General features: G+C 35.4%; 1 protein-coding gene across 1 annotated transcript; it reads left to right on the forward strand.

Annotated features, from left to right (window-relative positions):
* The first annotated feature begins 1,588 nt into the window (after positions 1-1,588).
* On the forward strand, positions 1,589-12,629 carry si:dkey-251i10.1 (uncharacterized protein LOC100038774 homolog). The gene is made up of 4 exons (XM_022666392.2): positions 1,589-1,815; positions 6,331-6,817; positions 9,243-9,383; positions 12,086-12,629. The coding sequence occupies exons 1-4, from the start codon at positions 1,705-1,707 to the stop codon at positions 12,241-12,243; spliced, it is 897 nt and encodes a 298-aa protein (XP_022522113.1). The 5' UTR covers positions 1,589-1,704; the 3' UTR covers positions 12,244-12,629.
* Positions 12,630-13,999: the final 1,370 nt, after the last annotated feature.

Below are 13,999 nucleotides of genomic sequence, written 5' to 3' on the forward strand. Positions count from 1 at the left end.
ATCACGTATCTTAAAGAACAGACAGAATAGAACAGACAAGCCAATCACAATAAAGCAAGCCTGCTTTTAAAAAAGAGACAAGCCAATTACAATCGGCTAATTTAACTTCTAAACACTAGATAAAAAATGACAGCTATTAAACAACAGACGGTCCAATAGCAATAGGCTATATTAACTTCTAAATATTAGATTTGCCAATCACAGCTAATAAACAACAGACAAGCCAATCACAATAGGCTATTTTAACTTCTAAATGTTAGATTAGCCAATCACAGATATTTAACAACAGAAAGACCAATCACAATTAAGACAGACGAGCCATTTACAACACAGCAACCCTGCTTCTAAAAAAGAGACGAGCCAATCACAATAGGCTATTTTAATTTCTAAATGCTAGAATAGCCAATCACAGCTATGAAACAACAGACAAGCCAATCACAATAGGCTATTTTAGCTTCTAAATGCAAGATACCTTATAAAAAGGACAGATGAACCATTCACAATAAAAAGAACAGATTAATCAATCACATTAAAACATTCCTGCTTCTAACAATGACAGAACACAATAAGCCAATCACAATAAGTCATATATCCTTCTGAAGGACATGTAAACCAATCACAATAAGACATTCCAGCTTCTAAGTATCAGAAACCCCAATCACAATGCGCTATTTTGGCTTCCCCAGAACAGACGGGCCACAATAGGCTATTTCTGCTTCTAAAGAACTATTCAGCCAATCACATCTCATAAAGCAAAGACAGAAAAGAACAGACGATCCAATCAGAATATTCTATTTTAACTTCTAAATGTTGGATGAGCCAATCACGGCTATTAAACAAGAGACAGACCAATCACAATAAGACATGCTTCCTTCCGAAAGACAGATGAACCAATTACAATATGGGATCACGGAACAGATGGGCCAATCACAATGCACTGTTTTGGCTTCTAAAAGTACAGAAGATACAATCACAAAAGTCGATTCTAGTTTCTGAGCCGATCAAGTCTCTTTAAGAACAGACAAACTAGAACAAGATAAGCCAATCACAAGAGGACAGTTTTTCTAAAAAAAACGAAAAAAAAAAAACAATCACAATACAGCAACCCTGCTTCTAAAAAGAGACGAGCCAATCACAGCTATTAAACAACAGACGAGCCAATCATAACAGGCTATTTTATCTATTAAACGCTAGATAAACCAATCACAGCTATTAAACTACAAACGAGCCAATCACAATAGACTATTTTAGCTTTTAAATGCAAGATTCCTTATAAAAAGGACAGATAAACCAATCACAATAAACATTCCTGCTTCTAACAATGACAGAACACAATAAGCCAATCACAATAAGTCATCCTTTCTTTTTGAGGACAGATGAACCAATCACAATAAGTCATTCCAGCTTCTAGGTATCAGAAACCCCAATCACAATGCCCTATTTTGGCTTCCCCAGAACAGACGGGCCAATCACAATAGGCTATTTCTGGCAGAAAAGAATGGGCGGGCCAATCACAATAGGCTCGCGGAGATCCCGCCGTGTCTCGCGAGCCGCGCGCGCTGCTACTCCATCCTGCAGCGTGTATAAAATCGGCCATTTCGACCGAGCGGCCGATCAGCAGCAGCAGCTCAGCGGAGGAGCAGCGCAGCGCAGGCCGGACTCAGCACCATCAGCACCGGGGAGCAGACCTGAGGGTACCGCGCCATGAGTGAGACAGCCATCTCGTTCGCCAAGGACTTCTTGGCCGGAGGAATCGCCGCAGCCATCTCTAAAACAGCCGTCGCTCCCATCGAGAGAGTGAAGCTGCTGCTGCAGGTAAACCACCGGGGCGAGGCCGGATCCGCGGCCGGGGGGAGCGCCTCCTCGGCCGGGGAGCGAGTCATCAGCGACCCGCTGCTGTTAGAGGCTGCTGCTAGTGTTTTTAGTAGTGACCATTATTGCGTTTATATACGTTAATTTTAGTTACTGTTAGAGGTGAGGATTGTTTTAGGAGCATTTCTGAGATATCTAATATATATATATTTTTTAGGAATTAAATACTTAATGTAAAGTATTTTAAGCCTATAAATATACAGTAACTACTATAACGTAATAAATATAACGTTACAATGAATATGTAGCTCTTATCAATGTGACTCAATGTGACCTGTAATTTTTAAATTAGCAAAATTTGACTGGCTTTTTAAAATGGTAAAAGTGTCACTTTTAAAATCTTATCCTACCTGTTTTTTAAGTACAAAAAACACTAGCATAAGAAAATAATAGTCATCTTTATGAATATTTTGATTGTATCTCATTTTATTTATCCCCTGAAATGTTCTAGCTATGAACAGTACAGTCAAATATATCAAATTGATAAAAAAAGTCAATTCTAGCTGCTTAATGCTGCTGCTGTTGTTGTTTTATGGCCTATTTCTATTTCTAACACCTAGTATTTCCAAACACTAAAATGAAAAGTTTTACTATATGAATGGAAGTCTATACAATAAAACATATACATACATTTTCACGTAAAATAGCAAGTCAAATCTATCAGTTTATCTATATTGAAGTCCATTAAATCAGATTTTTATCCCTTTAAACTCCATATACTCTTTAAAACCATTGCAGCCAATGACCTGCTGAGGCTTAACCATGCCCTCCAACAGTAGCACTGTGTGGCTAAGCTAGTCATTGACATGACATTGGAGCTCAGAGTGTTGGCCTAGCTGTTGGATCTCCTCTTTAAGTGCACTAAACGCTCATTAAATCTGGATTTTGATCCGTTTTGAGGTGAATCATTTGGGTTTTAGCTTGGTTTTAGCTGCGGATCTCAGATGAATGAGGAGCTGGAGTCGGGCTGAGAGCTGGAGTGGAGTTACAAGGTTATGTAATGCTGCTCCCATCTTGGTATGCAAGGGTTGTACATCTTGTCCCTGCAGGAGAAGTGCTGTTCGCTGGCTGTAGAGGAAGCAGAAACTTGGAAAAAAGGCTCTTAAGGTGGATTAAACGTCGTTTTATGTTAAATTTAAGGTGGTTTAAAGCCAAGGTTGAGTGTAGGCCAGGCGTGGAGAAGCGGAGCAAGGTGAAGTGAAGGCTGTGGGTCAGTGGACAGGTACTAAAGGTCCACAAGGTCATCAGAAGATCAGGTGAGATTGTTTGTGGGAACTGATTTGGATTAAATTAGATTTGGATGCTGATTTATCGACGTTTTAGTTAAAAAAATCCATGTCAAGTTTTAAGTTGGATTAATGGCTTGTGTTTAGTGTTGTAGGTCATCAGAACAATCCGCACTAAGGATTATCGTAATACCTTATCTCTATCGTAGTTCAACTGTCGTCCGATTGGTTATTTATACTGTAATTGCAGCTCATAAAAAAAAACTAAGTTTGCTTAGATAGGAGTTGAGTTAAGATATTTACACAAAAAATAATTGTGGTGAACATCAGCAACAACAATATTGTCAATTTGGTGCTGGATTTTATGCTGCTGATATATGGGTACCATATTTATATTTGTACCATATGCGTCCATAAAGCGACACTAGAAAGGAACAGTGGTGTCTTCGTGTTTTCCTTCTAATTCACTGATTCAGCAGGTCTCGAATCTGAGTAGTAAAATTTAAACACCTGAAACACCTTCTTTTAACGTTAAACAAACGAGTGCTGGATGTTAATCTACGCAGATTTATCACCTGAAAACTGAGAAAAGCACTTAGAAGCTTAGAGTTCCAGATTTCAATTAAGGCTGGGTGCAGCAGCATTAGCGTTAGCATTACCAGCTAACCGTTTGCTAATGCCGCCTGACAGCTCTACACTGAGGAACCCTGAGTGGTCTGATAAGCCAGGGTGATGTCAGCTAGCGGTTCTTAATGCTTAGCTTGTTTTAAAACAGTAAACACACAGACTACAGTACCAATATACTAGCACTTAGCTAGTACTTAGCGCGATGGTTAGCGGCTAATGCTAATGTTGCTCCAGCCTTAGCCTTAGCTGGAGAAACTTCACTGAAACTCCTGTATAACTCTGTACTTCAGTGGAGTGGCTTTACTGCTCCTTAATGCCTGACTGGTAGAAATTATACATAAGGAGACACCCTGAGTGGCGTACGATGGTCTTAAACATCGCTATCGTTTATTGCAATTATTTCTCTGGCAGGATATTGTCCAATAAAGTTGTAAGAGTAGAAAATGGTAATGTAAATTCCTCAAATTGTAATTTACAGTTAATTTATGTACAATTGAATATTTTTAGGCTCTTAAATGCACTTTTGCTAAATATTCAAAAGCTGTCTTTAGTCACTGATTCTTTTGATACTGAATTAATTTTTTTAGGCCTTTCTATGCAATTTTTCAAAATGATCTAAATAGGGCTGTCCCTAACGATTATTTTTTAAACGATTATTCTAACGATTATTTTTTTTCGATTAGTCGACTAATCTATTCATTGAGAAACATATTTAAATAATTATTTTACGTTTTAAAGCAAACGATAAATTACTATATTTATATATAATAACAACAACAACAACACAAGCCTACTAAACCAAACCCCACACTTATAATCACTTACATGTACAACACGTTTAGATCTATAACGCTAAAAATGGATAAGCTCCCATACACCACCTCCGTGTGTTGCACTGTTTTCTGTGACCGCTAGATTTTGTGACCACCAGTAGTTCTCAGCAGACCGGTGCACTGGCCGATTCGAAACGTGTTCGTTTCTAATGTTTACCCCGACTGGCCAAAACGGTTCAGTTTAGGGCTGAGGGTAAGGTGTAGGTATAGAAAGCTTCCGTTTTGCCAATGAACGCTCATAACCGTGAGCAGTGGTCACAAAATTCCGACGGTGACAGAAAACGGTGTGACACCGCAGCGCCGACGGCGCTAGCTAAAATAACTTAAGGCAGCTAGCTTAGCTAAACACCTGAACTTATGAATAATGCTACTGTTTCTGGAAACTGCGAAATGCCATGCACAAATATAAACCAAAACTGTATAATTTCTGCCTGTGGCAGGTTTAAAACCTTTGGTAGACAGCCTTAAGTCTTTTTAAGGACACCCGCGGAGACCCTGATGTAATCGGTAACTTACTGTGTGACCCTGTTGACATAGTGCTCCTGGATGTTTGCGCTTCAAGTGCTCCTTTTGGCAGTGCTCCTATGGCAGAGGACCACATTGTTGCCCTTTTGCGTGAAATGCTCCCAAACTTTAGATGCCCGCTGGCGTTTTTTTGTAGCTGGAGATTGCTCTCCGGAGTCCAAGCTCTCTAGAGCTTAGATTCTCTGCCCGAACCCGACATGACCCGAGGCCCGCCCGTAAATCCGACCCGGGCTCCAGAAAATAGTCCGAGATGTAGGCGTCTGTTTTTTAATTATATTTTTATTTAAAAAAAAATAACGAAAACTGAAAGTGAAACTAAACTAATTTATTTATAAGCGCTGTTTTCACTACCGCAGTTCTACAGCGGGGGTGTTGTGCCGATTCTGTCCGCGAAGCGGGAGTCAGATTCAGCAGAGAGTCGGATTCGGCACAAACGCGGCGGCACCTCGCGGTCCGCGGTGTCAGTTGTAAGCGCTCGCGCTAGCCGCAAAATACGGCAGAAAACTCTCTCTCTGTGTCTCTCGCACGTGAACTCCTCCGCGTTTGACTTGCAGAACTGTGTTTAGCTGTTCTTAAAAATCATTTTAATTAAATAATAGTTCTATGCTTCTATGTTACCGTGTTAATTAACATAATTCTGATCATATTTCGCTCATTAAAACAGCCCGAAAACAGCCAGTTGGAATTTTTGGGCCCGATCTAACCTCTAATGCTCTCCACAGGCGCCGCCATGTTTACGACGCGCCGACGCACGTTATGCAAATCGATGTATTTTTGTAATCGATGACGTCGATTATGTCGACGCGTCGCCCCAGCCCTAGATCTAAAGCTGTCTTTCGATATCGAGATGCTTTCGATACTGAATTTTCGTCTTTCGCTTGACTTTCCGCACGTACTTCATGCACTTGCCGATCTTGATATTATGCATTGGTTTTTATTCTACAATGTTGTTTTAATTGCATTTAGTGTGTTTTTTATTTTTCCATAATAATTAAAACAGTGGCGTACAATGGTCTTAAACATCACTATTGTTTATTGCTATTTCTACTGCAGTATATTGTCCAATAAAGTTGTTGTATAAGTAGGAAGTGATGTATATACCTCAAATTGTAATTCACAGTTAATTTGTTTAATTGAATATTTTTAGACCTTTCTATGCAACATTTTTTTAATATTCTAGTCTAGTCTTTTGCTACCGATATACTTTTGATACTGAGTTTTCGTTTTTTTAACTTGACGTCTCGCAGGTCCAGCATGCCAGCAAGCAGATCACCGCCGACATGCAGTACAAGGGCATCATGGACTGCGTGGTCCGTATCCCTAAAGAGCAGGGCTTCCTGTCCTTCTGGAGAGGCAACCTGGCCAACGTCATCAGATACTTCCCCACCCAGGCCCTGAACTTCGCCTTCAAGGACAAGTACAAGAAGGTCTTCCTGGACGGTGTGGACAAGCGCACGCAGTTCTGGAGGTACTTCGCCGGGAACCTGGCGTCTGGCGGCGCCGCCGGAGCCACCTCACTGTGCTTCGTCTACCCGCTGGACTTCGCCAGAACCCGCCTGGCCGCCGACGTGGGCAAAGCCGGCGCCGAGAGGGAGTTCTCCGGCCTGGGGAACTGTCTGGCGAAGATCTTCAAGTCCGACGGGCTGAAGGGACTGTACCAGGGCTTCAACGTGTCCGTGCAGGGCATCATCATCTACAGAGCCGCATACTTCGGCATCTACGACACCGCTAAGGGTGAGTGCGGCGCAGCGCGGGTTCAGCGGGGACTTCACCGATGTGGTGACTCTATATCCTGCCTGCTGATCCTATTAACCCGCTCCTTTAGGAAGCTTTAGGAAGCCTGTAGGGTCTTAGGGAGGGATCACTGCAGGTGAGGTGGAGGAAACGGGAAAGAAACGCACCTGAGTCGGACTTGGGAGGCTAATTATTTCACCTGGGCTTGACGAACACTGCTCAACATTTTTTTATTCATATAGAAAAAATATAAGCCTCAGCATTTTTAGTGTAGCCGAGCGTTTACAAAAACAGGGATTGACATGACAAAGAAACTAATAACTACATTTACTTACTATTATTTTAAAATGATTAAAAGAAAAATGTAGAAAAAGTGGAATTAGATTAAATAATAATTATAATAAAACTAAAAAGATGAGGTAAATACAAAAAGAAAGCACTATTTTTTATATATATCAGTGCTTACTGACCTTTCCACATAACATAGCAAGCCTGATTTATCAATTTATCTATATTTAAGATTATATTTAACATAAAATCAGATTTATCCCCCTTTTTTATATAAAGCACCTTTTTTATTAAAACCAACTTTTTAATACCATTGCAGCCAATGACCTGCTGTGGCTTAACCCTGCCCTCCAGCATTAGCACTGTGTGGCTAAGCTAGTCATTGACGTGACATTGGAGCTTAGAGTGTTGGTTTAACACTTAAAGAAGAGATATAAATGCACTAATCAATCAATCCACCTTTATTTTGACTTTATTTGAGCATTTACAAAAACAGGGATTTAATTATTTTAATAATTAGAAATTTAATAATTTTAGAAATTTAGTCATTTTAAAATAACAGCAAATAAAAGAGAAAACTAGAAGAAAAATTAAAAATGAATAAAAAATAATAATTCAAATGAAACTTGGTTTAATTGATAAGAAATTAAGATGTAACTAACTTGCATAATACAATAAAAATACAAATAAATAAATTAACTAAAAAAAAAAAAAAAAAGAATTAAAAATAAATAAAATTATAAGTAAGACAGGTACAGGCTGTCTGTCTGAAGGTGGTTAGATATTAAAAGTTTAAAATGATTTAGTGACACCAGTGAGTCGAGCTCATTAAATCTGGATATTGATCTGTTTTGAGGAGAATCATTGGGATTTTGACTTTTGTTTAAACTGCAGATCACAGTCCTTGTTTAGCACCCTGATTTATGGGACAGTAATTATAGGTTTATCTGCTCCAGGGATTCTTATTCTATTGGCAATACTTCTCTACTACAGCAATAGCAGTTTTATAGGAGAGAGAGGGAACCTTAAATAAATAAACAAATAATAATAAAGTTAATTTTAGGTAAATGTGAAGAACTTCTATTGGTCCATTCATCAAGAAAATACTTTTTGAGCTCTGCAGTAACATAATTATGGGTCTATATTAATAATATATAATAAGCTATATTTTGGCTATTTGTGGCTAGAATAGATGGACCAATCACAAACTAATAATCCTCCACTTCTGAGCAACAAATGAACCAATCACGTTAGGCAATACTAGTTTTTAAGTAATAGACAAAGCCAATTGTGATGGTCTGTTTTAGATTGTAAAGAATATATTTTCTAGTTGCAGTAGTTTAAAAAAAAAAAAAAAAAAAAGCAAGCTAGCTAGCTTCTAAGGTCATGTTAGGCTATGCTAGGTTCTGAAGAATAGACAAGCCAATCACAATAGATTATTTATCTTTTTTATTTATTTTTTATTATTTTTTTTTGTGTGGGTTTTTTTTTCTCTCCTCTCTCCCCCTCTCACAGGAGGCAATTCATCTTATAAAGAGTTGCATTAAAATATAGGCCTCATTTTTTTATTTTTAGTATTTTTTGTAGTTATTTTTGAAATAAAATGGTATTCTATTATTGTCCTTTTTTTTTTTTTTTTAATTAAAAAAGGCTAATTTTAGCTTTGGAAAATAGACTAGCCAATCACAGGGGTATATATATATATATATATATATATATATATATATATATATATATATATATATATATATATATATATATATATATATATATATATATATATATATATATATATGGCTATTCTAGATTAAAAAAATGGTCTGACCAGTCAGATTTGTAATAATGCATGTATTGGTGTTTTTAACATTTTTGGTTTTAGGCCTTATTAGCAATTCTTGGAATTGGCACTTTTTTTTTTTTTTTCTCATAAATGAAAGAAAAAATATAATATTAGTTATTATTAATTATCCTACAGTATTCATATAAATCTACCTTAATGTTTTTTTTTGATGTTATGATCTGTTATATTATGTATATTATTTAAACCTGTTTATATACCTGTTTTAGTATATATGGAGTAGTAATCCGTATTTTGCAGATCTGTAAATCATGTTAATGTGTGTGTGTGTTTCTGCAGGCATGCTGCCCGACCCTAAGAACACCCACATCATTGTGAGCTGGATGATCGCTCAGACCGTCACCGCTGTGGCCGGTCTCACGTCGTACCCCTTCGACACAGTCCGGCGTCGTATGATGATGCAGTCCGGCCGCAAAGGAGGTAAAACTTCACCAAATCTCACTTTAATCAGGAATAAAAGATCTGATTTAGTTTAACTTTAGAGTTAAACATTAATAACCAGTCAGATTTAGGTTAATGGACCAATATCTTACATTATCATACAGTATCGTTTATATACTGCATTTTTACAGAATCTTTACATCTGGGAAGCAGACAGGCTAAACTTTTAATTTTTATCAGCTTTTATGTCCATTTTGTAGGGGTGTCACGATTTCGATATTTTATTGAAATTGATCGAAATTGTGATGGTCTCGAGCCTCGAAATCAAAAAGAGGATTGACAATGTCCCCCTCTAACATTGTGACTGATCAAACAGCAGCCCTTTCTTAAAGAAAAACTCTCAGATAAAGTTAATAATATATCTTTATTAAAGAAAAGTCTTAAAGTCTTATTTTTCATGCTTATCTGTTATAGTAGGATAGAGTTCAGTTTGTTAAGGCTCTAATTGTTCTATTATTTTGTACATGACTGTTCCTGTATTTTTTTATTATTTATTTTGTTATGTTGCACATTGCTGTTTTAATAGTGCACACTGCTGCTACCAATAAAAGCCACTAGATGGCATTACATATATATCTTAATTAAATTATTTAAATTTAACCATTAGTGCCTAATGTGGTGTATTACAGATCACTTGTATCACTTTGCATCGCTTATATCAAGCCCACCTTTTGAAATAAGATATTGTAAAATTTGATTAATCAAACCAATGGCTGACCATAGACTAATCTAAAACTGGCATAGGCCTCTCTGCTGTAAAAAAGGAAAAAAGAAAATCAAGAATCAAATCGAATCGTGACCCTAAAATCGGAAATAAAATCGAATCGAGGATTTAGAGAATTGACACCCCTACCATTTTGGAATGGACCAATAAAAAAAATCAATTTAAATGACATTTAACTACAATTTAGATTTCCTTACCTGTAAATGAGCTGTTTTTGGGATTAATTGTTTGGGTGAAAATTTTAAGCCAATATTAAGGCATTAATGAGCTGTATTTTGATTGGCTGTATTGACAATGTTTTTATTATTATTTTTTTTATATGGTGACTTCAAACGAGTACCATAAATTGTTAATGCATTCGATTTTTGACATTTATTTATTTTTTTATTTATTTTTTTCATTTTTTGGGGGGTTATAAAATATAGATACAAATATAGATTATTGGGCTTCTAAATTTAATTTTCACAAAATAAAATGTGGCTTAAGGCCAAATACTGAGCACATTTTGTTTTGGCAGATTTTACCAATCAATAAATAAACCTAAATAATAAAATGACCTAAAATATTTATTTATTTGTGTAATTAATTATTGAGATTAAATATTAATTGAGATCTGAATTCTCAACTCTCAACATCTCACCTGGATTCAGTTTGATCATATATTCATACATTGTTAAATTAAATTGTGTATATATTTTATTTATTTTTTAATTGGCCATTTTCAGTAATCAGAAATAATTTTTGGTTGCCAGATGTTCAGTGTGTCTTTACTGGTTAGTTCTGAAATTATTAATTATAATTATCATTCTAATCAAATAGAAAACCCAATGATTTTTTGATTTTTTTCTATGATATTGGCTAGGGGTGGAACAATTCACAAGTCTGCGTTCTCGATTACATTTTTCTCCTGATATTTGGAACAAATCTTGAATGACACAAAATAAAGTATATATATATATATATATATATATATATATATATATATATATATATATATATATATATATATATATATATATATATATATATATATATAAATTTTTTTTGTTAAGTATTTCATTTTTTGGTGCATTTAAAATTTAAACGGGGCTGAGTGTGGATGATCTGTCGAATCTCCTGGCTAACGAGAGTAAAGACTATATATATTTACAAAAAAAGTGAAAATCACTTGTTTGATTTAAGTCACAAATGTCTGACTGATGTATATCCTCTGCACTTTGCTTACGCCCACTGGCTCTCTGAACAGGTTTGAGAGGTTTCTGACCAGCTAGTGCAGTCCAAACAACCCAACTCCTGCAGAAATATTTGTAATCCGAACATGAAATCACGTTTTTAAGATGCACATCGTCAGATTTAAAAAAATAAATAAATCAATAAATAAATCTCTTCTTTATTTAGGCAATCTAGAGTGAGAGTTCAATTGTCTAAGGGGACAGGAACAAAGGAAATTTAATCTTATTTAAGGAGAGTAATAAATTTAATAATAATTCCTTTGTTCCTGTCCCCTTAGACAATGGAACTCTCACTCTAGATTGCCTAAATAAAGAATAGATTTATTTAGGGGACAAAAAGAAAAAATAATAATAATAATTAACATATTAAAAAAACACCAGAACCAATATTAGGGGTGTAAAACAAAGCAGTTTGAATTTTAAAAGCAGCCAAATTCAAGTAAAAATCCACCAAAAATGGAAATACCCAAGTAAATATATATATATATATATATATATATATATATATATATATATATATATATATATATATATATATATATATATATATATATATATATATATATATATATAAATATATAAATCTTATTTAATGAGTAATAAATTATTTTTGTGTCTCGAAAGTAATTTTTATTTGTAATTAAGTGTTAATAAATGTGCAGATCATTCGATACACTCCTGACTTGACCGGGTAACTAACGCTCCACCGTTTTTTTGTTTTACAGCCGATATCATGTACACCGGCACCATCGACTGCTGGAAGAAGATCGCGAGGGATGAGGGCGGCAAGGCCTTCTTTAAGGGCGCCTGGTCCAACGTTCTCCGAGGAATGGGCGGAGCCTTCGTGCTCGTCCTGTACGACGAACTGAAGAAAGTCATCTAAAGCTGCTCGCACTCGTTTATTTCTCCTCCCTCCTTTTCTTTTTCTTTTTTTTAACAACCTTCACCTTCAAACACACAAAAAAAGAGAAAAATGGAGAAAAGCTGAAAGTTGAAGTTGAAAGCTGTATTATTACTATATTATTATATTATCATTATAATTATTTGGCTGGACTCTTCTGCCTTATTTTTGGGGCCCAAACTAGTAGCACCTACTGGTTACTAATGGAGAGATGGAATATAAATATATTTAAACCTCTTCTGAATTCTCCCGCCGCTCGTCTCGGTCATTCCTGCTCACGTTTAAAACCCAGAACCTGTTCCACCTGTTCTGCCGTCGGTCTGTTTTTAACCACCACTTGAATAAATTCAACCTACTGAACAAACCTACACCTGACTTGTACCTGGAAATGTTTATTTTACCTCCTTTTTAATAGAAAAATGGGATTTATTCACTAAAAATTGCACTTTTAACATGGATTCTGATGTTTAGCACTGATATGGTGTACTAGTGAATCTCAAAAAACATAACGTTTACTGAAAAATTACCTAAACTCATATATATTGTATAGATATATTACACACAGTGATCTATTTTAAGAGTTAATTTCATTGATTGTTAATGATTATGAATCTTACAGCCAATGAAAGCCCAAAAATCAGTGTTTTAGAAAATAGAATATTATAAAACAAGACCAATTGGTACTTTTGCTAAGCATTGTAGGCAGTGTGACAAGTCCTGCTGGAAAATGAAATCCAGCATCTCCATAAAAGTTGTCAGCAGTAGAGGGTGATTTCTAAATGAAATGTAAAATGTACTGATGATCAGTGATGGTTTGGAGAGACATGTCTGTCATCTGCTGGTGTTGATCCACTCTTTTTTTTTTATATATTTATTTATTTATTTATTTTATCATCAAGTCTTAAAAAAAAAAAAAAAAAAAAAAAAGTCAGTGAAGTTGTTTTCCCACGAAATCTTACAGAATTAATTTTCCAGCAGGACTTGCCACACTGCCTAAACTCCCAAAAGTACCAGTTGGTCTTATATATTCAAATTTTCTGAGACACTGAGTTTTGGATTTTTATTGGCTGTAATCTTCATAATCATCTGCTGGCGTACATTTTAATGCTCTGAAGTGTAGTTCCTTTTCTGGAGTGTTAAATTGGAATTCTGTATTAATACCGTTTAGAAGTTTGAGACTTCCTGGTCATAAATTTAATAAATTTAGCAGATTTTAGTACGTTTCTCAAATATCTGAACTCTTAGAACCCTACAGACGGATTTTAAGTCCGAATTCACAACTTGTGTTCTTAGCTTAATTACTCAGGAATCCCTTCACACATAAACATAATCCATATATGGTTAGAAAGGGCAGAACTTACTCTTTCTACAAATAGTGATCACATCCCAGTGCAGTAAAGCTAAATCTACAAGAAACCCATTGAGAGAAAAACACCTAAAAAATTGAGATCTCAAGCGGCTTTTTTTTTTTTTTTTTTTTTTTTTTTTATAAACTTTTGAATGTATAGATTTTTAAATATATTCACACCTAAGATATTTATTTTTTTAAAAATGGTTAGACTACAGTGTTTAGGAGTTAAAAGCATAAGAATGTTGATGATGATTAATAATCCATGTATTTTATCAAAGTAATAGTTCATTACATGGATTATTAATTATCATCAATATTCTTATGCTTTTAAAAACAGGCGCTTGGTAAAATTTTGAGCAAAACATGATCAGTTCCAGGAAAATATAA

This window comes from Astyanax mexicanus, chromosome 1 (assembly GCF_023375975.1).
Source record: "Astyanax mexicanus isolate ESR-SI-001 chromosome 1, AstMex3_surface, whole genome shotgun sequence".
NCBI classification, from domain to species: Eukaryota; Metazoa; Chordata; class Actinopteri; order Characiformes; family Acestrorhamphidae; genus Astyanax; species Astyanax mexicanus.